Here is a 22599-nt window from a genome sequence, read left to right as displayed (position 1 = left end):
TTATGTTAATTTTGTTTCTTGAGAGGAGTGGTTTGTTTTGTTTTTCCTGTAACTTTTTAGGTAATTTCCCTTATCCAATGCCCAGTATATAAATGGTAGGTTAGATCTTTAATCCCTCCATTCAACTTTGCATGTGTTGAAGTTGTGCTTGTTTAAGGGAGTGTTTTTTCTGGTAGTGTTTTCTGTTCTGTGAATCAGGTTCTGGGTCTCAGAGGCCTGATATGTGTCTAAGGCTTGATTATTTACAGGTTCCAGGTTGCAGCTAAAGGAACTACCAAGGATGTCCTCCCAGAAACACACCTAAGACTTCAGGACACCCAACCCGTAAATCTCAAAATAAAGGAGTTGACGATGCTTTAGTTCATGTTGAACCATTATCAAGTCCTGTAAGCACACAACTTGATAATGGTTGAGGACAGACTGAAATGTTGCCAATTCTTTTATTTTCAAATTTGTGAGTTAGGTGTCAAATTTTCAGCCAAGTTTTTGTGACTAGTCTACATCTAGACTATATAAACTACACTTTATAGCTACTGTATGTCAAAATATCACGTCATAATTACTAAATAATATAATGCTATGCAGTATAATAAAGGTTGTTGATTGTAAAAATAAAATGCTATAGGGACTCAATGTTAGTGGTTTTATTTGTTTAAGATAAAATAAATGTTTAAGTATAAATGAAACTTTGCAAACATACCTTTTCTACAGACAGCCATGTAATTATTTCTTCTAGAGCCCTCTCCACCAGCAATAAGATCAATTGCACACTGAGTACCATTACTACATCGAACTTGGTCACATGGATCATAACATGAACATCTTTCACATTCATCATAGTCAACTCTTTTCTGCACTCCATATGGACACTGAAGATAAATGATATTGTTACATTGAAAAAATTTCTTTCACTTATACCATAGCATGTTTTATTTTCACATAACATAAGATGGACACAATGATTTAAATAATATTCTACCTGAATTTTTATTACTGACATTTATCAGAAAGCCATCTGGTTGGCTTCAGAAAGGACTGGAATCAATACAAATACTTCAAAAGTCAAGCACTGAATACAATGACACTATTTTCTGATGGGCTTCTCAGTAGCTCCATGAGATACAGCATTGGGGTTGCCAAGCTTTGTAATGTTGCACCTGGCCTCTAAAACTTACTCAAGCCTACTGGGAGCACAGACCAGAATCTAGCTCGCTCTCTGCAAAGCAAGAGAAGCTTAGGGATCAACCCACCAAGGACAAAATCCATCAAAATACATAAGAACCTCAACATAAGCAACTGCTTGTAGGAAATGAGTAGCCCTTAACACTTTGGCGGCCCCAGCCCGCCAGCCCTCAACTAGGCCCAGTGGGTCCCAGCGTTTCACAGGAGTGCGCGGTAGTTCTGAAAAGTATATACTCTCTTCAACTTTATCACCCCAATTCTCATCCAGGGTTTTTCAATTTGGTATCATTGTGTTCGCAATAGAATTCTCTACACGACTAAAGACATATAAACTCCAAAAGCCCGGCGTACCATCCACAACAAACAGAGAAAGTGAGTGCGCGTGTGACCCGGGAGCGCATAAGAGCGATAAAAATGTGTACACTCCTTTCACGTTTGTCACCTCAATTCCCGTCCTAGGTCTTTCATTTTGGTAACATTGTGTTCGCAATAAAATTCCCTACAGGAGTATATGCAAATATAAAGTCCAAAAGCCAGGCGTACCACCCACAGCAAACACAGAAAGTGACGGAGCATAATCCCAGTGGGCGCTAATAAAATGGTATACTGTTTTCAACTTTGTTACCTCAATTCTGGTTCTAGGTTTTTCATTTCGGTATCAATATATTCACAATGAAATTCCCTACAAGAGTATATGCATATAATATCCAAAACTGCTGTGCGCCCCTCCCAAAGCCGCCGCCAATCTGCTGCCGAAAATGACGCAATGCTGTGTCGCTTCCCGGGATCACGTCTACTAAAAATATGATGCAATGCTGCATCGTTCCCGGACGAAAGTGTTAAGAAAACAAGACAAACAAGTGTTGCCACAGTTGTCATTCATGAGCCACCAAAGCTTGTGAACCCCTTCCGCCTTCCATAGGAAAGAAAGGAACAGGGTGAGGATGTGGAGCTACTGAGTTCCCCACCAAAAAGTGACAGTTTCATTGCAATCTTCCACCTTGAAGAAAACTGCAAATGTAAGACCAATAGTCTGCCACTCAACAATCGTACAGATGATAGCAAACAAGTTCTAAAAACTCCCTAAGTAAGGCTCAGCAGAGCCTTGAACTATACTGATAGCAAGTCGCTGATTCACTGGGAAAGGCAGAGATTCAGAAAGATGAAGGGATTGGGATAATAGGTCATTAGAGCAGGAAACCATGGTTGAACTAGCCACAATAGAAGTCAACAGAAGGACTAGGCTCATAAATGTCTCCAACCTGGCCACCTTGAGGTTTCCTTGAGGTGATTCCGGGGCTCAGCGACCCCGCGGCCCGGTCATCGACCAGGCCTCCTCGTTGCTGGACTAATCAACCAGGCTGTTGGACGTGGCTGCTCGCAGCCTGACGTATGAGTCACAGCCTGGTTGATCAGGTATCCTTTTGGGGTGTTTGTCAAGTTCTCTCTCTTGAACACTGTGAGGGGTTGGCCAGTTATAACCCGTATGTGTAGTGGAAGCGTATTGAACAGCCTCGGTCCTCTGATGTTGATAGAGTTCTCTCTCAGAGTACCTGTTGCACCTCTACTTTTCAACGGGGGTATTCTGCACATCCTGCCATGCCTTCTGGTCTCATGTGATGTTATTTTTGTGTGCAGGTTTGGGACCAGCCCCTCTACTATTTTCCATGTGTAAATTATTATGTATCTCTCCCGCCTGCGCTCAAGAGAATACAGATTTAGGCATTTTAGCTGGTTCCAATAGTTTAGATGCTTTACTGAGTGGATTCCTGCAGTAAACAATCTCTGCACGCTCTCCAAGTCAGCAATTTCTCCAGCTTTGAAAGAGGCTGTCATTGTGCAGCAGTACTCCACTCTAGAGAGCACTAGCGCCTTGAAAAGTATCATCATCGGTATAGCATCTCTGGTGTGAAAGGTTCTTGTTATCCAACCTGTCATTTTTCTTGCAGTTGTGACGGCTACTTTATTGTGTTCTTTAAAGGTAAGGTCTTTCAACATGAGTACACCCAAATCCTTTACATTGCCTTTTCGTTCTATCTTGAAGTTATCTTGAGATGATTTCGGGGCTTTTTAGTGTCCCCGCGGCCTGGTCCTCAACCAGGCCTCCACCCCCAGGAAGCAGCCCGTGACAGCTGACTAACACCCAGGTACCTATTTTACTGCTAGGTAACAGGGGCATAGGGTGAAAGAAACTCTGCCCAATGTTTCTCGCCAGCGCCTGGGATCGAACCCAGGACCACAGGATCACAAGTCCAGTGTGTTGTCCGCTCGGCCGACCGGCTTCTATGTTATGATTTGACTGCGTTTTGAACATGGTTTCCGTTTTTATATTTTCCTTTTTTCCATAGCGCATGAGCTGGAACTTTTCTTCGTTAAACACCATATTATTTTCCATAGCCCATAGAAAGACCTGATTTACATCTGATTGGAAGTTTGCTGTGTCCTCTATGTTGTCTACTCTCATAAATATCCTAGTTTCATCTGCAAAGGATGATACAGTGCTATGGGTTGTGTCCTTGTCTATGTCCAATATGAGGATGAGAAAAAGTACTGGAGCAAGCACAGTACCCCGGGGGATTGAGCTCTTCACAGTTGATGAACTGGATTTGATTTTGTTGACTATTACACATTGGGTTCTATTAGTCAGGAAATCAGCCATCTGCCTATTTTTCCAGTAATTCCTTTTGAATGCATTTTATGTGCAATAACACCATGGTCACATTTGTCGAAGGCTTTTACGAAATCTGTGTAAATTACATCAGTGTTTTGTTTGTTTTCCATGGCATCTAGTGCCATGTCATAGTGGTCAAGCAACTGTGACAGGCAAAAGCGCCCTGTTCTGAAACCATGTTGTCCAGGGTTATGAAAATGCTGTGATTCCATGTATTTTGTGATCTTACTTCTTAGCACTCAAAGATTTTTATGATGATGGTTTTATGATGTTTTATGATTATTTATTTTTTATGAACCTGAGGGAAGAGGGAATGGTAAGACCACTGACTCCAATTCAGGCAACAGATGTCTACCATGAAAACCTTCACAATTAAAAAACAGTGCCACATGACCAAAAGCTACAAATTTAATTAAGAGGTGATCAGTTGCCCTGCATACTGCCTAGTCCACCGACCACTCCACTAAACTCGGACAGATGTTCCACATACCCAAAATATAAACTATATGGAGGACTTAATCTCGAGAAGTCAGAGGCCAAGCTATTAGCCAAGTCCTACCCCACAGGATAGGGAATGAGTTGAACCCCCCTTGGTTGAGACATTGGACTGTCAAAGTGCAATCTGAATGAAGGCATAGAGTGTAGCTCCAGTATTAGACAGACCTGCTGAGGCACTATCCTAAGACCTGCATACTTCAGGACCATGATGTGCATCTGCTGCAGGCAAAGAGTTCAGTGACCTTGACTGGCATGGTGACAGCTGGAGATAAACCTCTAGCTGATGTCTAATACATCTGTTAATAGCTCAAGCAACCGAGGAGGGCACCATCAAATTGAGCACAAGAATATCAAACAGTAAAATTGTGAATAATAATAATAATAATAATAATAATAATAATAGTAAAAATAATAATAATAAACCAGTGTTGAATGTAATGAAATGCCATTTTCTGGGCGAATCGTGGAGGCTCCCCGCAGCTTACTGGGCTGATATGCATGTATTAGACCTTCAAATGGAGTTCTAATGCCTCTGGAGACCACGAGCCAGAACCTGGCCCCCCTCAGGGAGGCACGAGGAGCAATGGCCTATAGGAACCCCCATGTGATTGGGAGCATTCTATGTCTGCCATCGACCGGGTCTAACACCCAGAAAGGTAGGCGTCCCAAAACAAACCCATATTCTGATGAAACTATTGCTACTGAAAGCAGAATGAGTGGACAGATTTCTCCAAACAAAAATTAGCAAAAGAGCACAACATCATCACATTGCCACGCCACTGTCTGCGGAATCCCCCCCTCTCTCCAGAAGGGGTAAGGGAAAGCCCCCAGACCCTTGCACCGGTGATCCAACCACCAGTTTTTAGGCTGAATGTCAAAACACGCAAAAAAACACAGCCGATCGGAGGGAGGGAGGGATGCCGGGAAGCTTCCGGGACTCGCCCAGAAAATGTTGTTTCATTACATTCAGCGCTGGTTTTCTGGGGGGAGTTCCGTCAGCTCCCAGGAGCTAACTACCCAAAGACAGTATCCACTCGATTTAATGGCCTCTTATTTACCGATCTGCTGGTTTCATCGACCGGTTTAAGAGACTGTTATCTGGAGCCTCATATACTGTCTGGCGGTCAATAGAACCGTAGGTTGGTATTGGGATTGTTTTGGCATCAGGAGGCCCTCACATGGCAAGCAGGCCACCGACCTCTATCGCCCCCCCTCTCTCACCCTCACTGCACCTATCCCCCACACCCTCACTTCTTGCCTCTCCCTCCCCCCAAGAGACCCTTCTAAGAGGTGGTTTAGTATATTGCCAGCCAGAGAGCTTGGAGAATCCCTATCTAATACAATAAAGCATTCACGAAACAAGTATTTTTATAACTTTTTACTATTCTAATAAAATTACTAAACAAAATCTGTAACCAAAAATATATACGATGATGATATACATCCAGAATTTAAGAAATAAATCTGGCTAACTGGGTCGAGTGTGATAGACTTATCGGAGTGAGCCCGTCTCCTCCTCCACCACCAACACACCTCCCTACATCCCATGAACACTCTTTCTGCTTCACTGGTCACATAGTTCAACTCAACACCCATCCAACCCTCCCTTCCCATCCATCCATCCATTCATCCATCCATCCCTCCCTCCTTCCATCCATCCATCTATCCATCCCTCCCTTCATCCATCCATCCTTCCATCCATCCCTCAATCCATCTTTCCATCCATCCCTCCATACATCCATCCCTCCCCCCTTCCTCCCTCCATCCACCCTTCCATCCATCCCTGAATCCATCCCTCCATCTATCCATCCATCCCTCCATCTATCCTTACATCCCTCCATCCATCCATCCCACCATCCCTCCATCCATCCTTCCATCCATCCCTCCATTCATCCATCCCACCCCCTTCCCTCCCTCCATCCATCCTTCCATCCATCCCTCAATCCATCCATCCATCCATCCCTCCATCCATCCCTCCATCTATCCATCCATCCTTCCATCCTTCCATCCATCCATCCCTCCAACCATCCTTCCATCTATCCATCCCTCCCTCCCTCCCTCCTTCCATCCATCCCATCCTGCGCCTCCCGTCCTGCCTGCCTCTGATTGTGCGGATATGTCCAACAAGGTCACAGAATGAACACTCCAGCCTCATGACAAATCTAAACAATGTGCTGTGAATCTGTCAAGTCCCAGAGTAGAAGGCACTAGAGTGATGGATCAAGTGGCTGTCTGTACAAAATATATCTTACCTGAATGTTATTTGAAATATTACCGACACTTAACAACTTCGGAAATAACGGAGCCCTGCATTTAATGACCTGGGTACAGCTCCATACAGGCCGTTAAATCGAGTGAATACTGGACAAGGAAAAACAAGGACTTACCTGGGAGGCGGTCAGTCCTCAATCCTCAACTCGAAGTCAAGACAACTGGCTGCAACCGCTGACCCAATGCAATGCAGGCCCTATCAGGTCCAGGGACATTGACAAGATAGCGAGCGGCCAGGACCCTGCTCGACCTCCAAAAACCCTGTGCCCGAATATCAACACAAGACATGTTGCCAAAGATGGCAGCCAAAGCAGGAAACTTACGAACGTCGTGGGCACGGGGATAGACAGCAGCCTGGCTAGACTTAACACTTTCGCGCTCTCGGCGCTCAAAAAAAAACAATACCCAAGATGCTTTCGGCACTTCGCGCGCCTACGCGGTAAGACCGAAAAATGTACACTCTTTTGACTGTCCTGACAATAATTGAAGGCGCACGTATTTAAATTTGGTATCACTGTGTTCGCAATGAAATTGTCTATAAGAGCATACCTATAAAATGCCGCCCAAGCATGAGGAGTATCAACACCAAATAAAAAACTATGCAGATCACTCGCCAAGAGCGCCAAACAGCGACAAAATCTTAATGGTTGCGAAGCCTACAGTTGTCCTACATCGCTAATTTTGGTATCATTGGAATCACAATAAAATTCTCTACACGGACATATGCATATGAATGTTTAATATAGGTAATTGCCCACCCACAAGAGTGTGTGAAGTGGAGAGTAGTTAGCCGCGAGCGCACTGGCGAAAACACAGGGGGGAAATCATGCTTGGAAAGTTTATACGTTTCCTGACCCTACTTTTCTATGTACGTATTTCTTTTTTATACCAATGTGTTCGCAATAAAATTTTCTATAAGATGAAATGTATAACATTTGTACAAAGCATGTGTAAGAGAAGCGCCAAATATAGAACCACGTCGCTCAGTATGAGTTCGCGGCAGAAACGAACGCATTGTTTTCGTTCGTTTGATGTTTGTCATGTTTATACTTGTTGAAACATTTTATAATTTGTATGACAGTGATCGCAGTAAAATTCCCTACACAGACATATACATAACACATACAAATATTTCCCACGTGTTGGATATATCAACGGCTAAAGGGAACCCAATGCCACACGCTCGCCACACCCCCAAACATACTTTGTGTATTTTTTTTTTTACTCATAGAAGTTTATGTGATATAATATTCATTCTGGTACCAAAAAATTCGCAAATAAATTCTCTACAAAACGTATATAATCTGAGAGTATCCCCATCCATTTCGGTTAAAAAATGGAATTTATAGAAATATTTTTTCGATGGACGAGAAAAGTAGGCTGTTATGCGGAATCGTAAGAAAAAACGGCGATGAGTTATCTCTAATCTAAAGCGCGAAAGTGTTAATAACCCTGTGGACGACCTGAGTGACTCGAGCCCAGGAGCAGGGAAGGAGGTAAACCTGGGTCAACCCAAACCACATCTCCAGCCACCGAAGCCGTGGTGCACAGATAACGGTGGAGAGCCGCAACCGGACACAACACATGATGCACCCCCGGCATGACCAACCAAGCATCAACAATCCAAGGACCTCTCCGGAAAGCAGCTGTCCCATTCTTCGCCAGAAAAGAAAGAGACAGCTGCAACTGAACAAACCTACCACCAGGACCTAAGAAGCAGAAACCTCTGCGCCGGAGGAGAGCATGAAACTCCCCAACCCAACCCCCAGAGGCCAATGCCAACAGAAAAATAGCCTTAGAAAAATAATCCTGAACCGAAGGGGCCACCACAAACCGAGGAGAAAAGAGACCACCCGGTTCAAAGACCAGGATGGCTCAGGAGGTGCATGAGCAGGCTGGAGGTGAAACAATGCACAAGACAGCTTGCAGAACGGGGACAGAAGTAACATCAACACAGAACGCAAGCTGGAGCGGCTCCACCAGTGCTGCATGATACGAGGCGACTGTATTTGGCATAAGATGACGCTCCTTGAACAACCACGAAAAGAAGGATGACAAAACAACCCTATCAGAGACCAAAGTACACCTATGCAGTGATAGGAAAAACTGGAAGGACCACCAGGAAACTTCATACTGCTACCGAGACGACGCACGCAGGTGGGAGACCAACAACGAAGACATCTGCGCCCAATACAAGTAATGATAAACTCGAGTTAAACTCCAGACGCAAAAACTCGAGGAGAAGAATGAACCAGCCTTGTAATGGGCTGGACCGATCTGCTGAAAGAGGCAGAGCCGTGGGAAGACCTTCAGGTTCGGACACCGAGCAAGCGGCGCCATAAAACCAAGGCTGGGCTGGCCACCAAGGAGCCAGAAGGACAACTCTCTCCTGGTAAGTCTCCAAGGGAGCCAGGACCAGGAGCAACAGCTGAACCGGGGTAAAAAGGTATAGGTAACCCCACCTCGCCCAGTCCTACCTGAAGACGTCGACCCCAATAGCCTCACATTCGTTGAAGGGCACCATGTATACTGGGAGACCGTATACCGCATATCTCTTCGTATCGCCTCGACCACACTAACACGAAGAGATCCACTTCCGGAAGTCCGAACGTCTGGCAGAGCCAACTGAACAAGTTGGCGACGACTGTCCATTTCCTGGACAGGGAAATGAACCAAGACAGGATGTCCACGAAGACATTGGACACCCCCTGAACGTGAACCGCCAGGAGAGCCAAACCCAGAGAAACTCAGCAGACAAGGTACTCAAAGCGACCAGCCCCAAAGAGCCAAGAACCACAAGGAACCCCCTCGGTTCAGGCAATGAATCACCAGGGAACAGTCCAAATGGAGCCTGATCATCGATCTGCGAGTGACCTGAACCCTCCGGAGCGACATTCACACGGCTGCAAACACGCACTTTGCTGTGAGCCTGACAGAAGGACGGACCCCACCGACCCTGGCTGGCCTGGTGAGCACTGGTCACAAAGCCCCAGCCAAGAGACGATGCATCCGTGAACATATCGAGCGATTGCTAAGGGAGGCACCAAAGCACTGAACCCCGAAAAACCCTAAGAGGAAGCCGGTGAAGCAGCAACTGAAGCATCAACCGATGCAGAGCCCCTAGAGGCCGAACCCAGCGGTCGCGAGAGAGTTGGAAAGGACATCCCCGAAGGAAACCAGAACATCCGACGAAGCCACACCCAATCCGGTGGGTAGACCATCATGGCTAAGTTTAGGCTCCCACACAAACCCTCGAGAAACCGCCGCATGACACTGGAGCCCCTCTACAATAGACGAAGGTGGGAACACAGGCAAAGCAGAGCCACCAGAGACAGAGAAGGAAGCGATTCGAGCGTCCCACACAAGACCTAGCCAAGACCAAACCTGAGAGGGAACCAGATGGGACATCCATCAGTTCAGCAAGAACCCGAACCTAGCAAGCTGGGAAAGAACCAAATCAATTGCGAGCAAACACGCAGACCAACTGGGAGCCCAAACCGGTCAGTCATTGAGGTAGGCCAGAACCTGTACACCTAACAGACACAAGTGGGTCACCACGACTTGATTACGGTGTGTGAAAATGCGAGGTGCCAGATTCAAGCTGAAAGGAAGTCAACGGAAGCGGTAATGTTGACACTCCACAACAAAACCGAGCCAGTCCCTGAACCTCGGATGAACCGGGACGTGCCAATATGCGCCCTTGAGGTCCAGGGACACCATCCAAGCGCCCCGCTCCTACAGAAGACGGACCTGGGACAGAGTAGTCATCCAAAAGGAGGGGCAATAAACCCATGGGTTCAGACGAGACAAGTCCAGAATGAACCAGAGGTCTGCGCAGTCCCATTTCGGGACCAGAAACAGGTGGGAAACCCACCTGAGGGATGAGGTCATTTCGACCACGGCCAAGCAAACCCACTCCGAGATGACTCGACAGAGCACAGGAAAAGAGGCCTGCCCCTACAGCCCTGAACACCCCAAACGAGGAGGAGCCACCCAATGCCACCACAGGCCACACGAAACGACTCGAAAGGCCCACAAATCATAGGACCAGGTGCGAGCGAACAGAGTGAGCCTCTTCCCTATCGCACCATCAATGGGATGAACCAAGAAAGGACCAGATGCACCTTATGAGAATCTAAGCGGCGCACAGGGTGATTCCTGCGCTGACCAGAAAAACACAGAAATAGAGGCTGCGCCTGCAACGAATCTGGCACCACTTGAATACCATGACAGGAAGAACCCCAAGCCCTGGCACGACCCTTCCGAGAAAGTCCCCAACGAGCCCCCCAGAGAACTAACAGGTCAGACATAGGACGACAAATAGCCAAAGCCGCCTGCAGATACTGCACCACTGCAGATTCTGTAAACAGTAGCGGACAAAAAAGACAAAGACAACCTAAGAGCCAGGCCCAGGCAGATTCCAAGGAAGAAGCAAGCACTGCCTGCCAACACACGAGGCGAGAAGCAAAAAACTGCGAAACTGCATCTTGCAGGAGCGGCACAAACAGCTTCAACAATGAAGACAATGCACGCACCATCGAGCGCAGCACACCAGACCCAGAGGTGGCCCCAAGCTCCTCCACATCCAACTCAAGCCAATCCGAGGACAGCTCGAGGAGGGAGAAGAAATGCAGGGCCGAAGCTAGCAGGCCACCTGTACGCAAATCTTCCACGACCAAGGCAGTCGAAGGGGAAGGAACCTGCACATGAAGCTGCATCACACCAACATCTCACGGAAGGGCAGGGGCGAACAAACATGCAATGAGATGCTCGAATTTGCCCCCCAGGAAAACCTGCAACACCATTTGAGCCTCCCTCCACTCAAGTGCACGGGGCCAACAGAACGTGTGCCAAGCCTCCAACAAGAAGAGCGGGCAGTCTGCCAACCAGGATGACTCCGGAACTTCTTAACGAACCCAGTATGGACACGAAGATCCATACACGAAGGAATGCGGATCTATCACGAAAGCATAATCCGGGACGCTCTGGAGGTAAGCTGCAAGGGCTTCTCGACCACATGTGATGGGACACGGGAAGTAGAAAACCTCCAGAAGGACAGGACCGAGAAACCCACAGGATCACAGAAGCAAACCCAGGGAGGGTTAGATGCCAAATTCAATTCGTACGAGGAGGGAGCGAAAAGGAACCCCTCTCCTTGTAACACCAGCCCTGCTCCAAGGGTATAAAAACCCAGATGGGGTCCAATGGAGCCCAAGGCCCCCAAGTCAACCCCTCTCCCACCCAGGGAACCACACCCCGAGGACCTAGAGCTGAGCTGGCCTCCAAACCCCGCCCCCCCCCTCCCTTCCCCAGCCTCTAAAGAAAAGTTGGGAGCCACGGAAAAGGCAGGAACGAAGGGGGCCCACTGGTCAGGCCCAGAAGCTCTGGCTGGAGGACTAGGCTCGAATGCCTCCGCCTCCAACCAAAACATCCGGGGGTCCCTAAAGCCAAAATGGGACAGTCTTGGGGCAACCGGGGATACAACCAACCTAGCACATTGCAGCAACCTGAACCTATCATGCAACGCAGAAGCCGCCTGCACCCCTCATATCATGATCAGTAGAACTGGTGCACGTACTGGCAACAAACATCACACAACTATGGGTCAAAAGAATCACTGACCCAATAGGCAGCATGGCGGAGGCACAACCGGTGAGTGTCACCCTGAGACAAGGGAAGAGAGAGAGACCCTCAATCTCGCAGAAAGTGAGAGGGAACACAAAGGTCGCATCCATCACACCACAGAGCCCCTGTGGGGTTTTCCAGAGCCCTTAGTCTTGTTTATATGCTAAGAGAAGCCCAGGTAGGGTACTGCGAACCGGCGTCCAAATCTACCAAACAAACTTCTAAAAGCTGAAACCCTGGGCCGTGTCCACTCACGGGGGCCTAGCGGGGGATACCACCAATACACAAAAGTGAATAAAAATATATAGACCCCCAACAGCAGAGAGGGGGAACTAACGAAGGCAGACATCCCCACCAGGTAGGAATAAAAAAAAGCAAAACCTCACAAGAGGACAACGTACCCAGATGGAACAAAGCCGGCTGCTATAAGAGGTGATAACTAGCCTTGCAGTCCCTTGCGCCCCTACTAGTGACGAAAAGTACCTCCTACCCAGAGACAAACAATGGCCACAAAACCCCAGCTGACCCCAAGGGCAGCCAAGTATGGAGCAGTAAAAGACACAGCGGAGGTAGCTCACAAGGTGACTTGTGGAAGGAGGCCCCAAGGGCAGTACTTACCGGGCACCTAATGAACCCTAGGAGCATGCAGCCTGAGTACCATGGAATATTACTCATGGCTCACACACCACCTGTAGTGACAGACCACACCACAAAGCAGAGAACCGAGACAAAAAGAAGGAGCCGGATGCACAAGACTACTCCAATACCGCATCAGCAAGAACTGGTGGTTGGATCGCCGGCGCAAAGGTCTGGGGCTCCCCATTCTCCCTCCCAGAGAGGGGGGAAGGGTTGAGCAGACAGCAGCGTGGCAATGTGATAACGTCATGCTCGTTTGCTAATTTCCGTTTGGGAAGTTCTGTCCATTGGTTTTTCTTTTGGTAGTAATAGTTTCACACGAATAGGGGTTTGTTTTGGGATGCCTACCTTTCTGGGTGTCAGACCCGGTCGATGGCAGATATAGACTGCTCCCAACCACATGGGGGTTTCTATAGGCCATTGCTCCTCGCGCCTCTCTGAGGGGCCAGGTTCTGGCTCGTGGTCCTCGGTAGGAACTCTCCTGGGGAAAGGGGGAGCCCCAAACCTACCGTGCCGGCTATCCACCATCAGTTCTGAGGCTGGATGTCAAAAAACGTGAAAAACCGCCGACCGGAGGGAAGGAGGGATGCCGGGAAGCCTCCGGGTCTCACCCAGAAAATGGCATTTCACTACATTCAACGCTGGTTTTCTGGGGGGAGCCCCTTCGGCTCCCCGGAGCTAACTCACCACAGAGGAAGAATAGGGACTAACCCGGGAGGCGGTCGCTGTTCACTCCTCAACCCGAAGCCGAGACAACTGGCTGCATCCACCGACCTAAGCGACACAGGCCCAACCGGACCCAGGGACGTAAACAAGGCAACGAACAGCCAGGACCCTGTTCGACAGCCAAAAGGCCCATGCCCGAATGTCGCCCAAGACACTGTCCCAAAGAACGGCAGCAAGAGCCGCGAACATCACAGGCACGGGGATAGACCGCAGGCTGGCCAGCCTTAATAATCCTGCGGACGACCTGGGAGACACGCACCTGCGAACAGGGAAGAATGGAAACTGGATCAACCGAAAGCTCGTCCACGAACACAGACGCTGAAGCGCCAATAATGGCGGAGAGCCGCAAGTGGGCACAAAACATGATGCACCCCCGGCCTAACCAGCAAAGCATCAACAACCCAGGGACCTCCTCTGGAAAGCAGCAGTCTCAATCTTCGCCAGAAAAGAAGGAGAAGGCTGCAGAAGAACAAAATGATTGTCCCAACCAAAGGAGGAAAAACCCCAGAGCTGGAGGAGAGTATGAAGCTCACTAACCCGACCCCCAGAGGCTAAGGCGAACAGGAAAAGAGCCCCCGAAAAACAAACCGGAACCAAAGGGGACACAAGAAGCCAAGGAGAAGAAAAGAGAGCACCCAGTCCAACTATCAGGACGGCTCAGACGGCACATGAGCAGGCCGAAGGTGAACCAACGCATTAGACAGCTTACACCAAAAAAACACAGCTACCTAAGAAGGGACTGAAGGAAAAAGGAAGGACCGCCAAAATACCCCACACTGCCGCCAAGAAGAAGCACGCAGGTGGAACACCATCAACAAAGCCACCTGACCACCAACAGAAGGTGAGACTCCAGGCAGAGCTGGACCAGCCCCACCACGGACCAAACGAGCTGTAGAAGAGGCGGAGCCGTGGGAAGATCTCGGATATGGCCACCGAACAGGCAGAGCCGGAACCCGAACCAGCAAAGGAGGAGATGGAACGTCTGCCGTACAGAAAAAACATCCCAACACCAGCAAGCACACCAGGAGGTCCGAGACCATGGCCCCGACTGAGACACGAAAGAAGGGATCCAACACCACAAGCAAGACCCACAGAAGAAATGAGAGGGTAGACAAAGACAGACCAATAACACAAGGGGCACATGTACCAGGGGACACAGACAGAACGGAAGCCCAGTGAGCAAAAGAAATGACAGAAGGATTCCAGCGTCAGGGTAGGAGACAAATGGAAAGCACGAGGAAGGGATGTGGTGGAGGCAGACCCCACACACAGAGTCAAGTGCAGATACAACAGAGCCCAGTAGGCTCAGGAAGTTGGACCCAAGCCGAACGACAGGAGACACCAAAAACCCAGAGCACAACCCCTGCAAACACAACGAGGGAAGCACAACAGGCACAGAGGTCCTGTAAATGGCAGGTGAGTGACAGAGGGGCAGGATTAAAGAGCCAAAACTCAACCCCAGCAAGCACAACTAGGTGAAGACAACTAGGGGAGTAGAGAGAACCCAACGTACCTGGAAGGGCTAAGCCAGGCACTGTAAGGCGGGCAAGGCATGAGTGACCCAGAGAAGATCATTGTAACAATTAGCACAGACAAACAAGGTAAGATTGCAAGGGGTGACAGACGTCAATCTCCTTGTTTGAGGAGCTGGTCACTGGAGACAGTTAAGCAAGTCCCAGCTGCGTCTGGGTATAAGTGACAGGATGAACAACCCAGCGGGTTTCCCCTCCTATTGGGGAGTGTTGAACATGTCACTATGGCAGTATGCCCACTCACAGGATGAGTGGACACACTGCCACAGCAGCACATAAGAAAATACAATATTTTTGCCCAATACACCTGCCCCCGAGGCAAAAGTAAAAAAAAAGAAAAAAGAAAGAAAAAAAAAAGCGTTGAATGTAATGAAACGCCATTTTCTGGGTGAGTCCCGGAGGCTCCCCGGAGCTATCCATGGCTGATATGGATATGCTAACTATTTTGCATCAGTCGATGTGGGTGGAGTTCTAGGCCTACCGGGGACCACGAGCCAGAACCTGGCCCCCTCACAGAGGCACGGGGAGCAATGGCCCATAGAATGCACACGTGATTTGGAGCATTCCATATCTTCCATCGACCGGGACAGGCACCCAGAAAGGTAAGCGCCCCAAAACAAACCCCTATTCTGGTTAACAACAAAATTGACAAAAGAGTGGACAGAACTCCCCAAAAGAAAAACAAGCAAACCAGCATGACGTCACACGAGCCGCGCCGCATGTCTGCGCAGCTCCCCCCTCCCCGGGAGGAGGAAGGGGGAGCCCCAGACCCCCGAGCCAGCGATCCACACCCCAGTTCTGAGGCTGGACATCAAAAACTGCGAAAAACCGCCGACCGGAGGGCGGGAGGGATGCAGGGGAGCCTCCGGGACTCACCCAGAAAATGCCGTTTCATTACATTCAACGCTGGTTTTCTGGGGGGAGCCCCTGCGGCTCCCCAGAGCTACCTCACCAAAGACTGCCAAGAAAAACCAAGGGCACTTACCCGGGAGGCGGTTGGTGCTCCACACCTCAAGACGAAGCCGAGACCACGGGCCGCAACCGCCGACCTAAGGCAACACAGGCCCGACTGGGCCCAGGAACGTTAACAAGGTAGCGTGCAGCCAGGACCCTGTTCGACCGCCAAAATCCCCGTCCCCGTACCCGAATATCAGCCCAAGACATATTGCCGAAGACGGCAGCAAGAGCAGCGAACTTATGAACGTCATGGGCACGGGGATAGACCGCAGGCTGGCTGGATTTAATAACCCTGCGAACGACCTGAGAGACCCGAACCCGCGAACAGGGAAGAAGGGAAACCGGATCAACCCAAAGCGCGTCCCCGGACATTGAAGTCGTGGAGCGCAGATAACGGCAGAGGGCCGCAACCAGACACAACACATGGTGAACCCCCGGCCTGACAAAAAAAGCATCAACAACCCAGGGACCCCTCCGGAAAGGAGCAGTCTCATTCTTCGCCAGAAAAGAGGGAGACGGCTGCAAATGAACAAACCGAAGACCACGACCAAAGGAGCAAAAACCCCTGCGCCGGAGAAGAGCATGAAGCTCTGCCACACGACCCCCAGAGGCTAATGCCAACAGAAAAAGAGCCTTAGCAAAGCAATCTTGAACCGAAGGGGCCACCACAAAACGAGGAGTGGAAAGATAGAAGAGCACTCTGTCCAAGGACCAGGACGGCTCAGGCGGCACACGAGCAGGTCGGAGGTGAAACAACGCCTGAGACAGCTTGCGAAACGGCGCAGAAGTAACATCAATACCGAAAGCAAGCTGCAGCGGCTCCGCCAGCGCCGCACGATAAGAGGCGACAGTATTAGGCATCAGATGACAGTCTTGAAACAACCAAGAGAGAAAGGACAACACCACCCGAACTGAAAGCGAGGAGCAACGACGAAGGGTCAAAAAGAACCGGAAGGACCGCCAGGAAACTTCATACTGCCGCCGAGAGGAAACTCGCAGGTGAGAAACCAACAAGGAAGCCACCTGCTCACCATAAAGATGGTGATAAACACGAGTCAAAAACACCAAACGCGAAGACTCGCGGAGAAGAGCAAAACAGTCTCGTACCGGACTGGCCCGATCTCCTGAAAGAGGCGGAGCCGCGGAAAAACCTCCGGGTTCGGACACCGAGCAAGCAGCGCCTGAAACCGTGGCTGGGCCGGCCACCAAGGGGCCAAGAGGACCACGCGACCCTGGTAAGTCTCCAAGCGAGCCAAGACCCAGAGCAGCAGCCGAACCGGGGAAAAGAGATACAGGAACCCCCCACCTCGACCAGTCCTGCCGAAAGGCATTGATCCCGACGGCCTCACAGTCGGGGAAGGGCGCCACGTAAACCGGAAGACGCCTCGACCACGCCGACACGAAGAGATCCACCTCTGGGTGCCCGAATGTCCGGCAGAGCCAATGGAAGGAGCCGGCATCGACCATCCATTCCGTGGACAGGGGAACGAACCTGGACAGGCCATCTGCCAGGACGTTGGACACCCCCTGGACGTGAACTACCAGGAAAGCCAAACCACGAGAACTCAGCAGACGAGTCACCCGAAGCGACCAACCCCAAAGAGCCAAGGACCGCATCGAACCCCCTCGGTTCAGACAATGAACCACTGGGGAGCAGTCCGAATGGAGCCGGATTGTCGATCCGCGGGCGACCCGAATCCTCCGAAGCGCAAACCATACCGCAAACTCCCGCACCGTGCTGTGGACTCGACGGAAGGACGGACCCCACCGTCCCTGGCCGGCCTGGTGAGCACTGGTCACAAAACCCCAGCCTAGAGACGACGCGTCCGTGTACACATCGAGCGAGGGCTCGGGTAGACGCCAAGGCACTGAACCCCAAAATACCCGAAGAGGAAGCCGGCGACGCAGCAGCTGACACAAAGCCCCTGGGGGTCGAACCCAGCGATCACGAGAGAGGTGGAAGGGACGTCCCCGAAGGAACCAGAACAGCCGACGAAGCCAAACCCGACCCAGCGGGTAGACCAACATCGCGAAGTTCAGGCTGCCGCACAAACTCTCGAGCAACCGCCGGGTGACCCGAGAGCCCCCCAGAAACAGACCCAGGCGAGACCGCAGCCGAAGGAGAGACTCCGGAGGAAGAGACAAGGAAGCGGTCCGAGAGTCCCACACAAGACCCAGCCAGGACCAAATCTGGGAGGGCACCAGATGGGACTTCCACCAGTTCACCAGGAACCCGAACCCGGCGAGCTGGGAAAGCACCAACTCCCTGGCAAGCAGACACGCGGACCGACTGGGAGCCCAAACCAGTCAGTCGTCGAGGTAAGTCAACACCCGAACACCTAAGCGATGCAGACGGGCCACCACGACCCGGGTAAGGCGTGTGAACACACGAGGTGCCAGGTTCAACCCGAAGGGGAGACATCAAAAGCGGTAGCACTGACGCCCCACCACAAAACCGAGCCAGTCCCAGAACCCCACATGAATAGGGACGTGCCAATACGCGTCCTTGAGGTCCAGGGACACCATCCAAGCGCCCGGCTCCAACAGAAGCCGGACCTGGGACAGAGTGGTCATCCGAAACGAGGGGCAAAAAACCCAAGGGTTCAGACGGGACAAGCCCAGAATGAACCGCAGGTCCACACAGTCCCGTTTCGGAACTGGAAACAGGCGGGAAACCCACTTGAGGGACGGAGTCGTTTCGACTACGCCCAAGCGCACCCACTCCAAGATGACCTGACGGAGCGCAGGAGAGGAAGCCTGCCCCGTCAGCCCCGAACCCTCAGAAGGAGGCGGAGCTACCCAACGCCACCTTAGGCCGCGAGAAACGACCCGAAAAGCCCACAAATCGTGAGACCAGGCGTGATCGAACAGAGACAGCCTCCCCCCCAACGCTCCATCAATGGGGCGAACCGCAAAAGGGCCACTGCCCCTTACGAGAACCCGACATGCGCGCAGAGCGAACACTGCGCCGACCAAGCACAGGTGGGACCGCAGGCGGCACCGGCACCGAACCCGACACCCGTGGCCCACCCCGACGACCGGAACCGCGTGCCCCTGTACGACCCCGCTGGGAAGGAACCCCCCGGTTCCCCCGGAGAACCAACAACTCAAACTATTGGGCGGCAAGAGGAAGAAGCCGCCTGAATATAACGTTCCACCGCAGAAGCCTCAAAAAGCAGAGGACAAAAGGGAGAAGACAACCTAAGAACCAGGGCCCAAGCGGATTCCTAAGAGGAAGCCAGGACCGCCTGACGACACGCGAAGCGCGCAGCGAAAAACCGCAGCAACGCCTCCCGCAGGATAGGCACAAAAACCTTCAACATGGCAGACGACGCCCGAGCAGCGGAGACCAAGGCGTCCGACTCCGGAACGGCTCCAAGCGCCTCAACATCCTCCGCAAGTCAATCCGAAGATAGCTCCAGGAGGGAAAAGAAACGCAGGACCGAAGCCAAAAAGCCACGAGCACGCAAATCCTCCGCCACAAGAGCAGCTGACAGGGAAGGAACCTGCACATGGAGCTGCACTGCACCAACATCCCGCAGAAGGGCAGGAGCAAAAAGACACTCATTAAGGTGCTCAAAATCGTCCCCCAGGTAAACCTGGACCACCGTCAACGCCTCACGCCACTCAAACGTGCGGGTTCGACAGAACGAGTTCCAAGCATCCAGCGAAAACAAGGGGCAGTCTGCAAGCCAGGACGACCCCGGAACCTCATAACGAACCCAGTAAGGACATGAAGATCCAAACCTGAAGGAAGAAGGATCCATTATGGAGGCGTACACCGGGTCACGCAGGAGGGAAACCGCCAAGGCCTACCGCACCTCAGATGGAGAGATGCGGGAGGCCGAAAACCTCCGGAAAGACGGAACCGAAGAACCCACAGGGACATGGAACCGAACCCGAGGAGGAGCAGAACCCAAGTTCAAATCGTACGCAGAGGGGGGAAAGGAAAACCCCACTCCTTGCAACAGTAAGCCCCACTCAGAAGGACGGAAAATCCAGGCGGGGTCCAATGGAGTCCAAGGCCCCCAAGTCAACTCCTTCCCAACCCCAGGAGCCTCCACACCAGGCTCCGGGGCCGAGCCGTCCTCCAAAGCCCCGGCCTCACAAGAAAAAGCCGGGGCAGCTGAAAGCTCCAGAAGAGAAGGGGCCCACTGGTCAGACCCCGGAGCATCGCCCGGAGGAACAGACTCGAATGCCTCCGTAGCCCCCCCGGACGAGGCAAGCCCCGAAACTGCCCGAGTCTCAGAAACCGCTAAACCCCACCCCGACCCCGAAGCCCTCAGACGCTTAGGGGCCGGAAGCAGGGGGGGGGGGACAGAATGAAACACCGAAGGGGAAGAACAAGGGGGCGTGGACGGAACCAAGTCCGAAGCGACCAACACCCCCAAGTCTGAGTCCCTATACACAACGCGGGGCAGCCGTGGGGCGTCCGGGGAAGCAAGAACCCGCGCGCGTTGCAATAACCTAAGCCTACCATGCAACGCACGTGCTGCCTGCACCCGAAGTAACTCATCAGCAGACTGGGTGAATTGAGTCACAAACAAGCAACACAGCTCGCAGGACTCAGGGTCGAATGTGTCACCGACCCAACAGGCAGCATGACGGAGGCAAAAACAATGAGAGTCACCCTGAGCCAGAACACCCCAGTAGCCAGAACATCCCAGTAGCCACAGGGCACGGACTCGAGAATGGAGAAGAGCTAGAGGCGAAGTACCTGAGAGAAAAAGACGGAAAACACCAGCACTTGTGCACAGTGCCCAGAACAAAACAAACTCTCACGGCGCACGTGCACAACCCGCTCAGCGTGACGGCACCAACTAGGACTACTTTACAAGAAAAAGTAGCCCAAACAGTTCATGTCCCGAGGGATTCGTGCAGGAGCAGAAACAGCCCAACGCACGGGAACAGGAGCCAAAAAAAAACAAGAAGCAGCAACAAACATAGCCGGTGTACTCAGCAAAGACAAGGAACCTAACCGGCAACCCAATTGGGTTGCAAGTAGCCCAATCCGGCATCCCGGACAAGGAGTATGGAAAGAAAACGAACAATGCAGAGACCGAGCACGGAGAAAAGATATAGGAACAAAAGATCGAGACAGGGCCGAAAACCAAGAAGAAGCCCGGAAGAGGACCAACAAGCCCTAGTAAGGACCAGAGAGAAGCCACATCGAAAGACGACAGACGTTCCAATAATACGGCAGGCAGCGAAAATCTACCAGAACCTTCGAGAACCACAGAAACAAGCACAAATCACCAAGGCACACAAAAGCACAGCCATACCCAAGACCAAATGTCATGCAGCACCCCACGAAGAGGGGAACATGACGGGTAAGTTCTGACCCAAGAAGAGGGGGGGAATAAACGGAAAAGAGCACCCACCAACAGGATGGAACCAATGGACTCTAGGGACAAGAAAAACGAGCCCAGGGAGGGGCTGACGCCCAACTACTCATACGGAGAGGGGGGAAGGAAGAACCCCACTCCGCGTAACCGCAAGCCCGACTCAGAGGGTAGAACAACCCCAGCGGGGTTCAACGGGGCCCGAGGCCCCCCCAAGGCAGCCTCTCTCCAGCCCCGGGAACCCACACGACAGGCCCCAGGGCTGAGCCATTCCCCCAAACCTCCGACCTAACAAGAAAAAACTTAGGAACAAGGAACAGGCTTAAATGCCCCCGTTGCTACCCTGGAAGGGGATTTCCCCGAGACAGCCCGAGTCTCAAAACCAACGAGGCCCTACCCCGACCCCGAACCCACAGTCGGTAAAAACCTGGATGCAGGGAGGAAGGGACCAGACTAGACCACAAGGGAAAGACAAGGGGGCGTGGAAGGAAATCAAAGGAACCAACACCCAACCAACAGGCTACGAGGGGGCCTCGTAGCCTGGTGGATAGTGCGCAGGATTCGTAATTCTGTGGCGCGGGTTCGATTCCCGCACGAGGCAGAAACAAATGGGCAAAGTTTCTTTCACCCTGAATGCCCCTGTTACCTAGCAGTAAATAGGTACCTGGGAGTTAGTCAGCTGTCACGGGCTGCTTCCTGGGGTGGAGGCCTGGTCGAGGACCGGGCCGCGGGGACACTGAAAAAAAAAGCCCCGAAATCATCTCAAGATAACCTCAAGAAGATAACCCCCAAGCCCTGACATGCCAACCAAAATGGGGCAGCCTCGGGGCTTCCGGGGAGCAACCACCACAGAGCATTGCCACCACTGAAACTCAACCTGCAACTGCCTGTGCTGCCTGTACCCACATAGTCAGCATAAGACAGGGTAACAGTCACACGCAATAAAACTCGCAGGACTCCTGGCCGAAGGTGCCACTGACCCCACAGGCAGCAGACGGAGGCAAAGATTCAGAGAGTCACCCTGTTTCAAGGGAACAGAGCAACCCACAAACTCACTTGAAACGAGGGGGGACCTCGGGTTCACATCCATCGGACCCACGCGTCCCTAGGGGATTCTCAGGGTCCTGAGCGTTTACTAGAAGAGGACTTGTGCTCAGGT

General features: G+C 51.4%; 1 protein-coding gene across 1 annotated transcript in view; it reads right to left on the bottom strand.

Moving 5' to 3' along the window:
- The window catches only part of LOC123766071 (proteoglycan-like sulfated glycoprotein papilin), a gene marked incomplete at its 5' end in the record, with an annotated part of 493143 nt that overhangs the window by 69750 nt on the left and 400794 nt on the right, over positions 1-22599 (bottom strand). The window contains 1 exon segment of the mRNA XM_069321077.1: positions 701-869. Within this exon segment, the coding sequence (XP_069177178.1) occupies positions 701-869 (169 nt within the window).

Source organism: Procambarus clarkii, chromosome 9 (genome assembly GCF_040958095.1).
Source record: "Procambarus clarkii isolate CNS0578487 chromosome 9, FALCON_Pclarkii_2.0, whole genome shotgun sequence".
Classification (NCBI taxonomy): Eukaryota; Metazoa; Arthropoda; class Malacostraca; order Decapoda; family Cambaridae; genus Procambarus; species Procambarus clarkii.
The sequence above is the reverse complement of the archived record's forward strand: the minus strand, read 5'-3'. Positions and strand labels throughout refer to the sequence as shown.